Source organism: Blennius ocellaris (genome assembly GCF_963422515.1).
Source record: "Blennius ocellaris genome assembly, chromosome: 11".
NCBI classification, from domain to species: Eukaryota; Metazoa; Chordata; class Actinopteri; order Blenniiformes; family Blenniidae; genus Blennius; species Blennius ocellaris.
The window spans coordinates 21,146,953-21,167,025 of record NC_137660.1 but is presented as its reverse complement, the minus strand read 5'-3'; the positions used below and the strand labels follow the sequence as shown (position 1 = coordinate 21,167,025).

Sequence of the window (20,073 nt, the reverse complement as noted above, 5' to 3'; positions counted from 1 at the left end):
CTTGTAATTTATGGAAAATGTCCAAGTTTCCTCTGTTTTTTGGTTTTACTGGACTTTGCTGATCTGAAGGTTCAACAAACACAGCCTGGAAGTCTTGCAAAGTCCAAATGATTCATAGGGGGCTCCTGGCAAGTTAATATGCAGATTTCTAAATAAGAGTTTGATGAGACAAACATGCATGCATTCAACATGTACTAAATTCAGGCAGTGACTTCGTTGATTCAGTTTGTCTTAATGGGACAGCAACACGTTTCACACCATTAGGAGATGGATCCGTTCTCAGTCCTATTCAATGTGTATCAAAACTAATAACCAAATACGAATTAAAACAACATAAAATAGGGGACAGCCTTGGTTCAGGTGGTAGACCAGGTTGCCTTCCAATCCCAGGGTTGCTGGTTTGATCCCTCATTTCGTCCTTGTCTATGTGCACAAATAGTTTTGAGACTAAAACTGTGTAATGGACCACACAAGCATTTACCATTTGAAGATGGCTACAATACAGTATCTAATATGTGTATTGTATAATTATTGCCTTTACTTATGCACCAAATTGTATTTCTTTAGTCATTTAAATTTGCCTTACATGGTTATTAACATTCACCCATTCATTCATAAAAACAGCTGCAGTGCAAGGCGCTCACACAGTATTTTGAGCAACGTAAGGTTCAGTGTCATATTGAGAAGATGAATTAGGGGCTCAAACACGCCACGTTAGGATTAACATACAACCTGCTTTTACAACTTATCTGCAGCTGGGCTTCTTTAAAGCATAAACCCACCAAACATGAATGAAAAGCAGCTGGGGGACCACGTGTATAGTTTTGTTTTTATAAGTTGTTTGCATGAATATTAAACATTTGCTTCTGTGCTTTGACTAAAAATAGGACAACATAAAAGAACAAGACAATATATATATATATATATATATATATATATATATATATATATATATATATATATATATATATATATATATATATATATATATATATATATATTCTTAGAGGACTCAGTGTTCTTCCCAGCATATGTTTGCAATTGGTTTCTCCACCTTAGATCCATTTTTGAAAATAAATTTCATTTCCATCCTCTAAATTCCTGTGAGAAACCCTAAATGGTTCGTGTGTTCCACAAAAGTCATTTCACAGCTTAGTAGAAGCATTTTTGGTGAGAAACTATCAGTCTTTAGGTCTGTTGTTTATTGTCTTGTCTCCACTGTCTGCAGAGTCTTTTCTGGAATGGCCTCAGGTGTTGCATCGCCTTCAAAACAGCCATTGAGGCTGAAGGAAACCTGTGAGCCATAATGCTGAAGCCTTCCTGATTTTACATATGAAACAAGTTTACCTGACCCTCCTCTCAGAGCACCTCTCTGTGCTCTTCTGCTCCCCAAGGAAGAGGAGGGCAAGAAAGCAAAGATGTGATAGAGAAGTGAGATGAAAAGGCCAGCTGTGACAAGCAGAGGGAGAGGGGAGGACAGTGGTTAGTGAGAAGACTGAAAGGAAGGCTGTCTGTCATTGTTTGTGTGGGATCCATGTCGGAACCCATTCCGATTTCATTTATCACTGTATACTTAGGAGTCAAATGTGTTTGAGGGAAATTGTGAATTTGAATGCATTAGCATTTTTCTTGCTGTGCAAACATCAAAGCACCACAAGGCTCCATTTCCTCATCCTCTGCAGTGAAGGCCATCCCATTGTTTGAGTGTGTATAAGCTAAAACTGAGAGTGTTGATGTGCGAATCCTCTCGGTCCCCCTCGCACACACTGAGACACGTGCGGACGGTCGTCGATGATGTTTTTTTTATGAATCTCTTCCAGAGCCACCTCTCTCACTGGGCATCTACTGATACCCATTAATCATGAGCTCACTTGTATTGTCAGCCCAGCCTCCCCAGCCTCTCCAGCCTCCCCTCCCTTCTCCTCCGCCTCCCTTCACTCTCAGCCTGTCAGTTAACAAGCTGTGACACCATGACAGTGATGTGTGTGCAACTGAGTGATGCCTGGCTGCAGCTCTTATTGGAAAGGTATTGAAATGCTCCGGCACGGAAGGGGTAGTGATGAGATTGTATTTCTAGGCTCCTCGTGACAGAATGTAAAAATGGCAGCTCTGCCTGGTTATTCAATTAAACGTGAAGTCAAAAGGCCCGGCTGCATTTTGGGTCCAGCCCCTTTGACAACATGATTTACTGTTTCACACAAGCACCTCTGTGGCAAATATTACAATGTTTTTATTTTGCATGTGACAAAGAAAATGCCTCCATTTGTGGAATAACAATAAAAAAGAAAAGAAATCATCACTCATTTTTTTTTTCTTGCCTCCTTGTGTATGTGTGTGTGCATTACAGGCTCAGTGTCCCTCAGTGTGTTCCTGGTCTCTCTCGCAGTGACAGTGTGTGCTGTTTGGCTGGTGGCTCTTTGTGGCGTCTGTGGTTGGTGTCAACGCAAGCTGGTGAGTGTATACACACACGCACGCACACGCACACTCGTGCGCGCGCGCACACACACATGCTTCCTAATATGCTTTATTAATCAATGCCTTAACAAGCATCATAGATTTACTTGCAAATAACACTTCAGCACATCAACCCAATGGACAGTGTGTGAAAATAAATATTATGAAAATCTGTGCAAATACTATGTGCGGCCTCTTCTGTTTGGGAAATTTGTGTTTCAAGGCAGCTATAAATGAAGACATGTTGGCACTTGTGGAGCAGGGCCTCAGATCTGTTGCATTCGTAACATCGCAAATACAAGAGTACTGAGAGAATATAATAAAAAGTACTGAAGTATCAAAGAAAAATCCTTTTCAAATATCTAAAGCAGGGATGGGTGGATTTGATCAGTGTGAGTATCTTCAATACTGGGAGGGGGAATTGTGATCTTGCACTTTATGACAGGAGTACACAGTGCTGGTATACATTCTGTACTAATGAGAAGAAGTGCTGGAAAGGAATAGGCCCTCAAAATAAGCCGTTGATCAATTTTTCATGTTTTTCTCTCCGATGAAGACAATGTAAAGTGAATATAAAATTATAGACAATCCAAAACAATTGGTGACCAGTTGTCTTCAAAACACTGTCTTTCCTTCTTTGTACATTTTGTACACGGTTTTGGAGGAGCTCTGCAGGGAGATTACTCCAAACATCCTGAAGAACGTATTTCAAATTTTCTGTTGATGTAGGATTTATGAAGCCCTTCTGTCTCTTCCTGTAACCACAGACAGACTGCACCCTGCTGAGATAGACCTTCTGTCATCCATCCATACATCCATACATCCATCCAACCACTCTCACATCAGCAGTGAAACCTGCTGTATAATTTGTCAAATTATAGAAATTGCTTTGCGGGCTGCAAAGTATTGGAACCCTCGTCACAAGAGACCCAGGACCTGCGAGTCACCCATGTCTGATTTGAAGTCCCTTTTGCCCTCTGTCATGAATGTATTATCATATTTTACATTATTTATCAACGTGTAACATGCAGTTGATGGTTCTTACAGTTAAGCACTACAGTCCAGTGACGGAGAGCCAAAAGAGCCAAAACACAAATCTAAATGACCATGAGATGCTCACTAACTTCACATAGTTGTAATTCATTGGACTCGGGCCTGGTTTCTTGCAAAATGTGACGTATTTCAAGATTTAAACTGTTATTCACTTGAAACCTTCTGAGATGTTAAAAGATAAACATTTCTTTGCTGGGATTTTTAATAATTCATAGGCATCGAAGACATGAAAACATAGCATTTCTGTTGATAGGGACTCACATATTTTTACAGTTGTGATCTATGTGTTTAATCTTGTTACTTGTAACTAGCAACTGACGAGTTGCTATCAATATGAACCAATGTTAAATATCAATTCATTCTTTTTAGCTCTTCGTCACATTCTCCTCCCAGTCCGATCAGGTTGCACACATTGAGTCTTTGTAATTTGACGTCAGCTTCATCATCTTGTGTTCGGCTGCTATGATTTAAGATATGACCATTCAGACAACTCAGTGATCATCAGCCAATGCCAACAAAAAGTTATAACAAGAATATTTTCAAGTTAATTAAAGTTGTTATAACTCATTTGATTTAGTCACATTACAGATAATTTTAATAACATTCAACTAAACTTAGATTAAGTTGACTGAGCTTTTTTGATATTTTACGATGGTCAGTTTGCAAGAAGAAAACACTACCAGCACAGTTTGGATGGTAGTAACAGGTCGTTATTATTGAGTTAACAACAGGGGGAAAAAAACACAACTTAATGGTTGCAACAATTGCACACTTTACACTAATATAAAGATTCACCAGTTATATTGCCTCTTACACTGCCTCTGTTCTGACTGATTTGTATTCGACCTCTTTTTAATATCATAGTCTGAAGTTCAAACTTACATGAGTAATTCAGCAGTCCAGGCTCGCATTAATTCATCACCCTGACATTACCAGGTTCACCAGGATCTGTAAATTATGCTGAGACAGCATTAGTGCCAGTCACCCCATTGAGGGGAACAGAACACAAATCAAACACACTGACCTCTGACAGAAGGCATGTCATTGTGATTATGGGGTATGAAATGTGATTGATTAAAGGAAGGTAAGCAATTATTAAGCAATTATTCTGCTGACAGATCCTTATGTCCTTATGCTGAGAGCATCTTAGCATTAGGATCTCTATCATATATATATATATATATATATATATATATATATATATATATATATATATATATATATATATATATATATATATATATATATATATATATATATATATATGTGTATACACACTTTTACAATTTAGGAAAACAGATCACCTCTTTTCAAACTACTACTTACTGTGTTCAGCTCGGCATTCCATGGTTGAGAGAAACTTACTGCTCCCAAAACGGCAGAATTTGCCTTTGCAACAGGTTTCTCACACTTCACGCCTGACTTCTTGCGATTGTTTGCATTGCCACAATCACCGCTAAGGTGTGCCTCGATCATTGATGTCATTACAGCATATATGAAGGGAAATGGTCCGTGCTGGAATGGGACGGGGTTACAACACACACTTTCTATTGTTTGCTTCAGCGGAACGTCACGTTATATTTGATATTCCACTTTAAAGTAAATGGAGCAGCGAATGACTCCTGGTTTCCCGCAGTGGATGGTTGTAGTTCTGTTACCAGCATCTTGGAAAGTCCCTGTGGTCCTCTTCAGAGCACAGCCATAAATGGGTCTTATTTCCATCCTCGTTGCTGTGCTGCTGCAGACTGGGACATGGTGACTGTCTTTTGGTCCCTTGACCCCATGAAGCCCACTGTCATCCACACTGTCATCTGCATGATTTTCTTCTGTCTCACTGGAGACGTTTGCGCCGTGTTCCCCAATTTTTATTTTTTTTTTAGTTCCTCTTATCAGTGCATCTTACCCTGATGACTTCAGAGTGTGTTTGTATGCATGGTGGTTGAGCAGAGAGCAGCATTTCATTGTTAATTGGAGCTTTTGTAGTCTTTGGACCATTCACTTTAGGAAAAAAATGTCAGCCACCCACTGGTGTGAAACTCCATTAAATGCAGCTGCTTAATGTACAACCCACTTGAATGCGACTGAGATGAATAGAAGCTTTATTCATTATGAGAAACGTGTTATTGATGACATGATGCACTTTGACGACGCACAAACGCTGCTTATCTTGTTAAAAATAATTATCCCACATTATTATTATCATCCTCCAACTGTGCTTTCTATATGTGGCTGATAACCGTGAAGCCTTGGCAGCTATAGAATCTGTTCTTCTAAAAAAAAGTTACATAAACTGTGTCCTCTACCTCACTACCCTTGATCTCTTCATCTCTGTTGTTTGAAATGGCAGCTCCACATTCCCTGAATGCATGATTAGACTCTATATACAGTATAATTTGCATAAACTCAGTTACTTTCAACTAAGAATCCTTATTATATATGCGTGCTATATTCAGCATACTGTAAATTCATGCGGGCTAATTTTCCATGCACAAAAAGGTTCCCATTAATAAGAAGCTCCATGTATTTAATGCTCATTTTACATGAAGCTACCACAGGCCACTTCACGTCTAAAACTTTTATTTTTGACATATCCGAGTGTACTCTTTGACAGTGTCAGCCTTCATAAGAACAAATGTTTGCCTGAAGCTTCACGTGTCAGTTGCGAGTGGGCCCATGCCAGTTTTGGTCATGATTCATAGGTTAATAGACAAGGCATTTTGGGCGAGTGTTGCTTTCGGTGTTTTAGCTTTGGCAACCAGTGCAATGGGTTTTATTTTAAAAGTCCTCATGTGCAGTCATCCTGAAGCCTCCCTCCTGCTTGGTTCTGTGTTATCTCAGCCCCCTGGAAATATGGCACATTGAATGCTTTTCCTTCTGCCGTCCATTCATTGCTGTTTGTACATGCGTCCCTATCATTTAGCTCGATGTAGAGTTCAGCCTGTCTTGAATAATTTTGTTGAGCTTTGTAGCTGCTGATTTAAATAAATAAATAAATACATAAATACATGTAATAATAATAATAATAATATATCTATATTAATATAAATGATTACAGAGCCCCCGTATTGAGGGGCTGATATTTGTCAGCAGGGTCTTGTATAGAAGGTGTTTGGGAGAGCTTTTTGGATATCAGAGGTGGTGCAGCTAACATCTGTTTGAGCAGCAGTGGCTGTTTGGCATTCACAAACCCTCTGCCTGCTACTGTGAGCCTTGTGCTTGTTTGAGCCACCACATGGTAGTGGGTGGGTAGTGGCTGAGATTGGACCTGACCACATGCACAGCCTGATCGAATCCCCGTTGTGCTCGTGTCAACAACCTTCAGTATTTTGCCTGCATTCATTGAGAGTTTGGAGTTCAGAGTTGTTATGGGGATCATAGTAATTATGCCCAACCAAGGGAAGTTCTGAAATTTGATAATTACTGAATTTTTTCAGGAGAAATCATCACAGTCGTCAGGGGGATTTATAATAACCGGTGCATTATGTCGCTCGTCAGCCTTGACCTGTCAGTGTTAAGTGACAGATAGAGTTGGCTCAGTTCCTGGGGATGTCTGTATTTCATGCCACTGCGACGACATGCTTCTCCATGTCAGCAAATACCGTGAACGCAGGTACATAAAAAATGTTTTGACAGATGCTAAAAACAAATGATCGCTTGATGATTTAGCAGCAGACGACCATTTTAATAGTGCACTCCTCACTAATTATGGTGTGATGTGGGTAATATTGAGCGAGCATGTAGACTCTTGCTGCCTGCTAATTCACAGCACAACAAACACAGCTGGGTGTTGGAAGCCACTGCACTGCCAATAGAGAGAGAGAGAGAGAGAGAGAGAGAGAGAGAGAGAGAGAGAGAGAGAGAGAGAGAGAGAGAGAGAGAGAGAGAGAGAGAGAGGTAGAGGTGGTTTCTCTCCATCTCTTCTCATGTCTGGAGTCTTCAAGAAAACCCTCAGCATCACCCTGGGCAGTCCAGCACTGAGTCTCCTCTCACTCATCTGCAGTGATGGACGCCAAAAAGGAAGAGGGAGGAAAAAAAAAGAAAAGCGCAATCTGGGTTTCTCCATGTCGTGTGGACACATTCAGTTGTTCACTTCTTAGTTTGTTCTCCTGTACAAATGACTTAATCTCCATTCACAGGTGAAAAACTCAGGGGGTCCGGGCCTTGATAAAAACAGAATCGTCCCCCACGATATTGCTTGTGCAAAGAATGAGCTTCGTACTAATTCACGAGAGTCATGAAAACTATTTTGGTAAGACGATTGATTTATATCTTTAACTCTTCACTATTTGCAAGTCAACTAGTTCACCATTCATAGCCTAAGAATACTCTCGGTAGTAGGATTTTCCACTCAGTATCTGTGAAATATTGCTTGTACTGGATTATTACCGTCAAACAGTCCTAGCAGCAAAAAAAGACCCTACCCTTTATTCGATGCATTCGGAGTTTGTCTGATGGACTTTGTGCCCGATTTCTCATTTTCTATGCAAAATGCACAATTTAAGCTACTGCTTTTCAATATTTAAAAATATTTTAAGTGAAATACACATATTAGGTGACTGACTGGGAGAAAGTGAAGCATTGTAAAAGCCAAAAGTGAAACAAACTAACCAAGCTTTATCCTGCATTGTCGTAATGTTTCAAATTCCACTTATCCTACAAGCAAAAATCAATCTTCGTGTTGATTTTCATTTTTAAATGATTGCTTACATAAACCTCTAATTCACACCAAGCGTGGCTTTCAGACACGTCCCGGCGCCGTCTCGGTGCTCAGCGCTGTTGACAATAAGCAAATCTATTTTTAACAGAAGCCGCGTCAAACTCCACAAAGGAGATCAAGCCAGACATGAAGTGAGCGGCATGATGAATCTTGCCATTATCCGGAATGTATTTAACTTTATTCAGTGTTTAGTTCAAACTGGTATCAAAAGGGTGGATGAAGAAATCAAGCAGCATTCAGATTGATCTGGTACTCACCAACCCCACAACATTCAGTTTCTTGTTTCCCAAATAAAGACACGGAATTGCCACCTTTTTTTTCCCTTCTTTTTTTTTTAACATCTGTAGTGATTATTAGATAAAAAAATTTGTCCTGGAGCAGTTCTTATAACCTGAAACTGCAGCATATTTTAGTTGACTCCCATATAGCTTCTAAAACTGGCACCTGTTTTTTTTAAGGTCTTTATTTTACCTCGGGCATAAGGCAAAGGTGGACAGCAATCTTGGCATGCCCCTGCTTCTGCACGACTCGAAATAACAAGTTCCCCAGAATTTATGACAGAATAGGTTTAATCACAGATGGATAGGTGGGCAAAACTTAAAGGGCAAAATTGCCTCTTTCTTCTTTGATTTGTTTTAAAGGATTGAGATGAAACACTATCAATATAAACAAAAGTTGCAAAAAGACCTGGTTTGGTGTATGCACTGAAATAAAAGGACAGCGGTGGCCCACAGGTTAGAGAAGCTGGGATATGAAGTTCACACTTTTGAATCCCAGGGCTGATAGGTCAACACTGTGGGCCGCTGTGGGTCCCAGAGCAAAGCCTTTAACTCCCAGCTGCTCCCAGGGCACTGTAAATAAAGTACACAAAATCTAAAATAAATAAACAAATAAATGATCATGCAGGGTCAGGGAATGCTCATAATTAGGGTGAAAATGTGACTTTTGTTATCATTCATCCATCCATCCATCTATTGTCTACACATCTGTCCATCCATCCATCCATCCATCCATCCATCCATCCATATACTTCCACACTATTTCAGTATCATAAAATAGTAAATACTTTGTTAATGTTTTATCAGTAGGCGTAAAATCCTTCAGTTGTTTTCGTGGTTTTTATGTTTCACAATCAATCCATCTTGGCACAGTTTTACTCCTCCCTGTTGAAGTTTTGCTTTGAGGCTCCACCAAGAGCAATCTGTTTTATGTCCCTGTGTTTGAGGAGCATTTATATCAGTGACCTCTTCTTCTGCTTGGCTGACTCTTCTCTGAGCGACGCACACCCAAACCCACCACATATTTTCTTCAGTCTTCTGACTTGCTCGCTGTACGGCAGTGTTTTCTTCTGCATGAGAGGTCAGAGAGATTACTGTGCTGCGGTGCACGTTTGACATGAGTCAGTCATGGCGACATTGCAAAGTTATGGATGTCCGAAAGCTTATTTACGAGCACAGTCGATGTATACTGTATGTTTTCCCCTGTAGACTGAATGTGAATGATTCTTTTTATAAACCTCTGTAAATAGCCACCTTGTTCTCAACCACCCATTGACATTTGGTTAGAAATGCAAAGCAGCTACCTGATAACATCACCCAACTTCCACTTTCACTTGTGTCCTGATGTGATAATAATAAGTGTTGCAATGACATTTAGTTACTCTGAGATTGGTTCCACCTATGCACACACCAACACACACAACAATAACACTTTTTTTTTTTTTTTTTTAATCTAAAGCACATAAAAGAGTTACTATACGTACAACCTGAGTGGGATTTGTAGAGAAAGAATAAAGTGTGTTGTAATGTGATGTTAAAGCTATACATCAATGTGAATAATACTGTACCTGTTTTACATTTTTTGTTTAAGAATAAATAAATTGTGTGATAAATGTAATGATATAATGGAGCCAAAATAAAAAATAACAGGATGATACATTTTAAATGTGCAGGGTATCATGCATTCAATTCAAATGCACTGTTTAACATGAATAAACCCAAAGTTAACTACAGGAGTTTCACTATTGATGCATGCAAGGAGACAGTGCAGCTTGGTATTGATTTCAAAATACAATTATTCTATGTTTTGTCCGACTTGCTTGTGAAATACATTTTATTATTATGAAGAAGGAAGGAATTTTCCCACCCTCTCACCTTACAATAAAAATAATTCATTGTGTTTCCCTCCAGTCTCCCTGGAATACCACACAACACCATGTCGTACCCCCTAGTGTGGTAAACGTGAGGATTCAGATGATAACTCAGACAATCTCATTGTCACTGCATGATTCAAACAAGTGACCTGTTGATCCCATTGTCTCATTCTCTGACTGGCCAAGTCCCTTTAGTGTCCTCCACTGTGTCCTTCACTACAACAATACAGCTTACCCACTGTACCTGACTCCACTGATATCAAACATGGTCCGATGCAGTTTAGTAAGGCAGAATAAGTTGATTGGCTGGTTTTTTTAAGGTCAAAGTTTAGACCTTTAAACAATTTAACCATGTCCACTAATTGGTTCACCATATGCGTTGCAGCGATTATGAAGTAATGGCTGTGAGCCAGATGCTGCTAAGTCCTGTGATCATTGTAAACCCTCTGGTGTGTCACAGAAAGCATCGGCGGGGTGAATTGTACACACTTCTATTGATTTTCTTAAAGCCTCATTTGATGTATTGAGCTAATGTTTTCATTGTTACTTGTCTCATGTCAGTCGAGCTGGAAGGCTTTGTTCTGATCATCACAGTGGTTATGAAGCAGCCTCCACACCGCCCTTGAAGATGGAGGCAGTGTTTGTTATCCATTCTTGTGAATGAGCGGGAGGAACGGTGGAGAGCAGGTTATTTTGAATCTTTTTTTTCCCCCCGTTTCATTTTATGCGCATTTCTGTGCGAGCATGGAAAGGCAGACGTGCGACTCGCTGCCCACCGTGGAGTGCTGAGACCTGCCTTGTTTTCACATCCAATCCACTCGAGCCTATCTGTCACTCATTGTTTCGCTCAGCTTACCATTTGCACCTGTCCCTTCCTCCCATCTCTTTGTCTCGCACGTTGCTGTGCACTGTCGTTGTTTCCTTCTGGTTGTCTTTTTTTTTTCTTTTCTGAATTTTATTTCTATTTTCAGCTTTATCTGTACTGGACTCTCACTCATCCTCTGTCTTCCTGCCTTCTTGAAACTTTTACGACAGCATTGAATGATACATGAGTTTCCTTTGATAGGTTGTCCTCGTTTTAGAGAAGTATAGACAAGCCCCCCCCCCAAAAAAAAAATTTTAATAAAAAAAAATTGTCAGGCAGTATTTGTTAGGGTGATGTGAACTTGTTTGTGTGGGGGGCAGAGCAACATTTTGTGCAAGCAGATATTTTGAGACAGGATGACTTTGAATCCAGACTTGTCAATGCCATAATCGTATCTATATGATAACAGACAAAGTAGATATGAAACACGCTGGCCTGTTTTGATGTGTTTAGTTCACAAACAGCAGGGTACTCCCATATTGGTGTCGGGTTATAAAGAGGTTGTTTATTCAGAAGTCAGTGGGTAAATTACACACCTCGTTGATGTAGCTGTTTAACCAGTCATCCTGTCAGATCTATGTTTATTCACTTGTTGACCTTTCCAATTCAGGTTAGTGCTGATTATACAACAGTTGAGCAGCTTTCTTTCTTTGTGTGCACTGCGTATCATCAGCACTGTCATTGTGGGCTTTATCGTTTTGTCTCAACAGCGCTGTCGTTAACTCCAGTTTTTGTCACTGGTCCAACAATATCTAAAGCCACAATATCCATAGTGCAGATTGTAGTCGACCTCTATATTCCTGTTGGCTTCTGCAGCTCAAGATAGAGGTAGTGACAAAATTTGCATTTCCATATGCTGTTTGTGAGTGTTGTATTGATTTTGTAGATCTGAGTCAGTCCAGTGTCAATCAGAAGCTCATACATATACTCCAGTGGCTTTCCTCTGTGTACCTTTTAACACATTTAATGCTTGGAGCCCAGGATTTGTGTTTACGTGGACATATTCGTAATTGTATACTCGTATAGGGTGCACGGTGTTAAATTAAACATATTGGACAGATGGAAAAGACTTCCTTGCAGTTACATTTAAACCTTTGCTTGTCAGCCTTCAGATGTGCAGATGTCTCATCCTGGCTGTGGGAAAAGGCTTTAAATTCTCAAACACAACCTCAGCTTTGCCACTTTGCTGTGAACAGATATATCATATATTATCAGTGACACTAGTTCCACAGTTGCATCAACTAAAGACATTTAAAGTCACTTAATGACTTGCTCATCATGGGTGTTGGATACATTGAATTAGATGGATTTTGGTGTAACATCTATCTTGAGAAATATTTCAATAATCTGAGGTCAGCAGAATAATCCCAAGGAGCAAATTGTCAGCAATTGTCATCCTGGTAGCAGTCTATCGAAGATGATATCGTGTGTCAGTAACAATACTCAGGTGCACTGTGGCATTTAAACCAGTCAAGTGATGCTAAGGGGTCCAAGGTGGGTTAAGAAGACTTGGTGGATCAGCAAAGACCTTGGATCCCAAAAGTTGTTAATAATGGTGTATTTTAATTTATACTTATCAGTAGGCTCAGTGTTGATGTTTAGCGTCCCTGGAGGTCATCTGTCAGCCCAGTGACAGACATGCACAGGCGTACTCCTCCAACTGGATCGGCTGTCACCTCACTGTCTATTCTGGTGGTGCAAGTAAATTAATTAACAAACAATAAATCTCTTTGTCCAGATTCAACGTCTCACTCAAGTGATTACTGGCAGCAAGCCTTATTTGGTGTAGTAATGGTGCTACAAGCTTGAGAAAGAGGTGATAACCCCCAAAATAGTAAGCTTGTAAGCTCTGCTTTGCCGTGACTGGCTGAATTGGGGAAAAGAGGAGACTACTTCACCATATAAACACAGTGACGCACCCTTGTTTTGGTATACTGTGACTTCCAGGACAATGACCTGATGCTTCAGTCTTGGGGGGGGACTGGTCTTTTTTCACGTCAGCCAAATAAATCAAAATGTTGCACAGATTAATGTGCAGCCTTACGGCGAGAATTTTATTAGATCTTCACCTGATTTTTGACAGAACCAATTCAGTAAGTTTTCACTTCTTTTCTTTTATTTACTTATTTATTTACAACCGAAGGTTTCTTTACATAGCTCAGATTTTTTTTTCTCCAGAAATGTATAAATGTTTTTTGTCATTGTAAGAATAAGAACTCACCAACCAGAGCTTAGTCAAGCATGATGAGGAATCTTGTTTCACATTCAACTCATTAGTGACACATTCTTTAAAAACACAATATTGGCAGGAATAAAATCGGTTGTAAAATCAATTTTAAAAATAATTTACAAGTGTATGTACAGATATACTTGCACTTCTAAATTACTGATGAGGAATCATGGAGACATTTCACTTGTGTTTCCATGTGAATTATCCACAGAACTGGAGCATAAATAGAGTGGGTGGCTTTGAGGATAATGTGTTTCCCACCGTCAACACTGAGTGTACATAATTTCCAGAGTTTAGTTTCCATATTAGTCTGAAACTGCATTATCAGGACATCCTGATGTTAATTAGTTCATGTTTAAATGAAATAGACTCTCTTAACAATTAGGAATCGGTGGACATCAAGATAAACTTTAGTAAATGATGAAGGCAATTACACTGTATCACATTCCCCTGAGGGTTTTGTCGTATTTCAAAAAAACAATTGTCACAAAGAAAGTTAGAAATATTTACAAACGTTTGATATTTTGAGATAAGCAAACATGATTCCAAATCATTAAGTCGCAATATGCTCAGAGCGTGAACCAAGTTGGACGTGTTTACTCCGAGGTCAGTGTGGGGCAGCCGGTCCGAGGTGGAGTCTCGGAAAGGTTTTCATGGCTCTTTGACCAGAGCACAGTGGATCTGCGATTGCTGCCAAGTCCGTACAAAACCTTGAGCCGGAAACCTCCAGTCTGGATGTCCACCCCCCACCCCGGCAAGCAAGCCCACCACAGGATATTACCTTTAAGCCAACTTCAGATCTGAGCCAAGCTGAGCTGTGATACCAATAGATTTTCAGGGATGGAGAATCCTCCCCTATCCTCAGTGTGTATCAGAGCATCACTTTCAGCGCTGCATTCATGGTATTTGAGGGGTAGGGCAGCTTCAGACTGATACCCCCACATCCGACTTGTAGTAAAGTGTCAATAGAGATTATCTCTAGCGTGACACATGTGAAACACCTTCAACTGTAATGAGCTTTTCCACAAGAATGCGCACTGCAGACGTTACTTTCTGAAGCCTTGAAATTGCCATTATTTCCATGGTTACTGCAGGTCATGCTCTAGCTATTTGAAATCAGGCTGGTTTAGGACTTTCTAGAGGCTTCTCTCCAGTACCCGGCGGATTACGTTAAAGAGGCAATTGCCATGTAAATTTCAGGGTGGTACGAATGATAATCATAGTCAAAAATGGCTCTTCACAGAAGATTTGATTTGACGTTGATTAGTGTAATCAGGAGACCATGAGGTAAAGGACTGATGGCATAGTGTTCCTGAGATAATGGAAGAGGCATTTATACTTGAAATTAGTACAGCAAAAACACATCTTCAAAGGACAAATGCAAGCTAACCTTTGGTTTCTGCTTTTTTTTTTCTTTTTTTTTTTAAATTTGTCACCCCCTCCCTCCGTTTGGCTGCAGGGGAAGAGGAATAAGCCAGGAGTGGAAACTGCAGACACTCCAGACTCGGCACGTGGGCGAGGGGAGAAGAAAGCCATCAAGTAAGTGCCTAGTAACTGGTTGGGGTAGAAAGTCTGGTGCTAATAAACTCCATTTGATTCAGCTTGGAGTCTTTTGATGCCCTCTGCACAAACGAGGCAGAGATGAGGCCTGTTGTTGTATTGTAAGGAGTGCAATCTCTAAACGAGTGTGCTCAGGGGGAGACAATAAATTAAGGTTAGTGATTTGATCAGTATAGATTAAATCTGCATTATCCTACCTGTGAAGCTTTTGGCTGGACGATCTGCTGCTGCACTTATGTGCTGTGAGATAGTTCTCCTTGTGCCACGCCTTGCATTGCTTCGGATGGTGCAGTTTCAATCAAAACCAGCGTCCCGCTTTGTGAAATGCTTGGAGAATGAATGTGTGGAAAGATTCCATTTTCACATTTCTTACAGGGCTCAATCTAAGATTAAGGCATTTTTTTTTGTCCTCTGTAAAAAAAAGGGGCCATAGGTCAGCACCAGAAAATGTCAGATTTATAATGCTAAGTACACCATGTTATTCAATGAAATACCTCTATTAACCTGCTGATCACTGCTTTTCTTCTATAGCCTGACATTGCCTCAGCAGTTTTATCAGTGTGTGTTCATGTTTTCTTCACCGACTTTTTTAAGGACTAAAAATGAGCTTTTGTATGCGAATGTTCTCTGACTTGGGTCTTTCAGTCCCTTAATTTCTTTGCATTTTCCTATTTCTTCTCACTGGCTCCAGCAGCATTGGTGTGCTCTGTTGGTCATCTCAGCTTCAAACTTCCTCTCTTTGTGCTCTGCCTTTCTCTCCTGCTCTGTCCCTGTGCTACAGCTCTGGCCACTGCCGTGTGACTTGTATGACATCAGTGATTCTGCTCACCTTTTCCCTCCTCTACTTTGACCGCCTGCGGTTTATCTCTTTGCCTTGTGTCTCATACGTTCATGCTTTCTCACTGTTCATACTGAGGAAGGGGCCCAGACTTCTTAATGTTTACTTAAATGTCTCTCATCAGTGGTGCCATGCTCGATAAACAGAAGGTAATCACATGCTGTACGTAGTCATCAGATTATAATTCCTTTCTTGCTGTCTATCTTCTTTTTTATTTCTCTGTGTCCTTGCTACAGTTCATTGCAGTACTAAAAGCTTTTGTGAATGTATTTTCCCCCCTCAGGCTGCCCCCCCCTCCCCTTTTTTTTAAACCACTATGTTGACTGGTATGCTTCAGGTAGAATAATTGGCATTAATGTCGGCATGTTTTATTTCAAACTCCCATTGGTTGCAGCTTTAAGAACAACCCTCTTCCTCGAACCGAGCCTGGCTTCGTCTCTAAAAGGAGGAGCGCCTGTTGAGAATGGTTTGGTTGGTGCCGCGGCTGTCCATAGTTGTATTGCTCTGACCTGTCTCTCTCTTTGGCCGCAGTGATCTAGACAGAGACTTTTGGAATAACAATGACAGCAGCACAGTGCAGCAGAGGTGGAGCTCCTATCCGCCCAAGGAGTTCGTACTAAACATTTCTCCCTATGCCCCATATGGAGATCCTCGCCTCACGCTCAAGTGAGTCTTGGTCCAAGGCTGGTAAGAGACTTCCCCCTGTGCAGGGCTGTAACGAGGCAGGGGCTGAGCACTGCTCCCTCTTTGCATTGTCATGTCCTCTTCCCCCACGGGCAGAAATCTCCTGGGCATAAGGGGTTTCTGCTCCCGACTCTTTGAGAAAATTCGTAATTTGAGAAAATTGTAATTTGGAACTTAATTAATAATACACAATTAATAACAACATTTGTCCAACTAAAGGTCCTCAGAAAATGTTTAATTTGCAAAGTGTTAAACCTTTATGCAGGGTGTGATGTGCCAATGAGACAATCCACCTTTATCTGTCATCACAAATCAAACCCTGATTATATGGATTAACGAGCCCCCAGTAATCCTCTGTGATAAATTAGTGACCCCCCCCCCCAAACAAAAAAAAATCCCAATATGACTTTATTTTTTTTCAGTTTCTGCTCTTCCCTCCCTCGTCCACCCCATTTCTCCTTTCACATAATGCGGCTAAAATTACGAGCAAATGTGGGTATTGTAATGCCCAATGGCTTATTAAATCCACCTCATTTTAGAATTTTGATTATATTTCTATTCTTAAGGACAGCATTTCTCATGAGGAGATGGGGGTATTTAGCCAAAGGATTATATAAAAAAAAAGTCAAATTCCATGAATGTCACTGCAGCAATCTACATAAACTGCACATTTATAACTTGTTTTTGTTGCGCAATGAAATTTTTAGCATCAGTACTAATAACAGCAACAATATCAACCCCCTCAAATGTTAGCACACTGGAGGGCACAAATGGTTACTAATGATTACTCATAATCTGCTTGGGAAAGACAAGCGGAGGAAATGCCACACACGCACACATTACAGCATCCCGAGACAGTCATTTGACTGTTACTGCAGCGACAAAGCAGAGCGGCCCTGTGATCCTCCCCAGGCTAATTTCTGCTGCTTCTCCTCACATCTTGTCACCTTTAAATGAACACAGAGACGCGTGTTCAGAAGCCCCCTCACTCCCTACAGCCCTGCTGCTCGACACTAACCGCTCCTGACCTCTAACCTCTCACCTCTCTCCCATGGAGTGTAACCATGGAGACGGACAACCCTCGTAGTTTTCCTCTTCCTAAAAGAGACCTGCATACTTTAACCCTCTTCCTCTGTATCCTGTGTATCCTAATCTGTGCATCTCTCTCTGTCTTCTCCTCGTGTTGACTGGAATCTGCTGTTATTGTGGAGGGTTGACCGTTACGCCTGGTTGCAGTGTGGTGCAAGTTCAAGTTCAAAGTTCACCTGTCGTTTACATCCATCCATGGCTTCTCTCTGAACCCCCGCCAATACAATTCCTCCCGTGTACTGCACTAACACTGAATCGCTTCAATTTCATCTGCTCTCTATTGTTTTGAGAGAAAAACTAACAGTGTTTTTCCTTCATGCAATAAAGTTGTTGTTTTTTTCACTCACTCGGCACAATAATTTAATAAAGTGCAAGCAAGGTCATACCTATCTCCCCCTTCTGGGTACCGAGAAGCCTTTAAGTTAAGACATCCTGCTACCAGGCATCTGTCTGATACACTGTCTCCTAACTGGTCATCTCTACCAGAGCTAGCCGATGAGGACTGTGTGTTAAATTGCCAGGAGAAAGGAGGCAGCAGTGTGCTTAAGGATGCAGTGGATAAATGGATTACTGTCTGAAAACTCTGCCTTTAAGACGACGGCTGCTGTTCTTGAAATTACAGCTTCAGAGCCAGTGTCTGTGTCATGAGAAGTTCATTCTTTAAGCCCTCAAGGTTTCCTTTTATTGGTTATGATGCTTTTTTTTTTCTTGCTTTTTGCGAGCACTGCATATATAGTTAATTAAAGAAAATAGATAGAAACATTTCGCAACAGCAATGTTTTACCATAACTTAAGCGTGAGCAGGTAAAAACAGAGATGTTCAATTAAAAGAGGAATACATTGTGAAGAGATTTCTCTTAAGGAGACTATGGGGACGACCCCCTGACTCAAGGCAATATAATGTTCCTAAAGCCAACAGACAGCTGGGAAATCATTTTCTATTTGATATACTCTTGAGATCAGCAGCTTTCAATCTCTGTAATGACACAGGGCCTCATTTATCAAACAGGTTCCCTCCTCTGCTCCACGTTTACGGATTTATTGGATTCCGTGTTCAATTCTGTCATTTTCCAATAGTGAATCGGTTATACATCACATGTCGGCAGTGTCCACAGTCATCACACAATCTTGAGAAAGTGGCTACAGTGAACTGACATGAGCCGTTTGTCAAAATGACGCAGTCAAAGTGTTGGGCTTTAGATTTGCCTGCATTGTATTTTCTGTATCTGCGTGCTCCACCATCATTATCTGGCTCTCATTTTTTTCTCAATCATTTCGAGTGACAGTGAAGTTCACTGAGGAGCAGGTTTGCGCTCTCTGACTGCGGCATAATCCCGGTAATACTCTTGATGATTCATGGCCCCATTTATTTATGTCTTCCTACTTTTAATAAAGAGTGAAGACGTTCACCTTGTGCTCGGCTCAATAAATGAGGCTCGTGTCTCCCGTGTTGACCGACTCTCCATCCCTGTCGTTCATGCTGCTGCTGTGATTGATGACTTATCCACGTGTACTGTCAGGTCAATTGGTCAGAATTATATGTGAAAGGTGACCTTCAAAGGGACACCATGCAAGTTAAGCTCACACCTGATCTCATGTCCACACACCAAAACAGCAACGCCTCGTCTATTGTGTCTCCAGGAACAGGAGTGCCATGCATATTAATGAAATGTAGTCATGTCACCAGAGGGCACCACTGTTCTTTATTTTTGATCATCACTGCTCTCAGTGTAAACGTGACATTTTAAACTGAAACCCGTTTTAAGGGGAAATTTGACTTTTCATATGAACACAGGTTAATTTGCCTTCTACAGGCATGTAGGTTCAGATTGTTCTCATATTTCTTTCTGGCTGATTGTGTGTAGAATTTCTCAGCTTGCTAAAAAAAAACAAAAATCATGTAAGTGATTATCGAATTACAAACAGATATTTAGGAAATAAAATAGTACAAATCAGGATCTATAAATAGTGCAATCGGTATTTTATTGGAACACTAGCACTTTCTCTTTCTTTTCTTTAAATGCATTTCTAAGTTGGTAATTTTCTCATGAGGCACTCCAATGCTCCCTTGCCTCTCAGCTGTTACGATGAATGGCCTTCTTTAGCCACACATCTTGAGTCTCAGATGGCTAATTGAATGAGAAAATCAGACTTGAATTAGCAGAGTCCGCACACTGTTGCCGCCAGTGACTGTTGGCAGTTGTAGCATTGGTCCTCCAGGCACAGTGACTTGTTGCTGGTTTTATACCTTCCACAGGCTCCATGTGAGGTCTCTTCCTCCTTTTAGTCCTACTTCCCAATCTCTCCTGCCCTGTCCCTCTCGTCTTTCTACATTGGACCCCAGACCCTCCTCATTCTCCTGCCTCTCACTTGGCCTGGAAAACTCAGCCTGCCCCTTCACACACTCTGCTGATCTGTCTCACCTCCTTAG

At 40.7% G+C, this 20,073-nt stretch overlaps 1 protein-coding gene across 1 annotated transcript in view; it reads left to right on the top strand.

The window, feature by feature from the left end:
* The window catches only part of syt7a (synaptotagmin VIIa), an 89,815-nt gene that overhangs the window by 35,171 nt on the left and 34,571 nt on the right, over positions 1 to 20,073 (top strand). Inside the window, exons 2-4 of the mRNA XM_080504255.1 lie at positions 2,348 to 2,451; positions 14,931 to 15,010; positions 16,401 to 16,535. Of these exons, the coding sequence (XP_080360381.1) occupies positions 2,348 to 2,451; positions 14,931 to 15,010; positions 16,401 to 16,535 (319 nt within the window). The remainder of the gene's footprint in view (positions 1 to 2,347; positions 2,452 to 14,930; positions 15,011 to 16,400; positions 16,536 to 20,073) is intronic.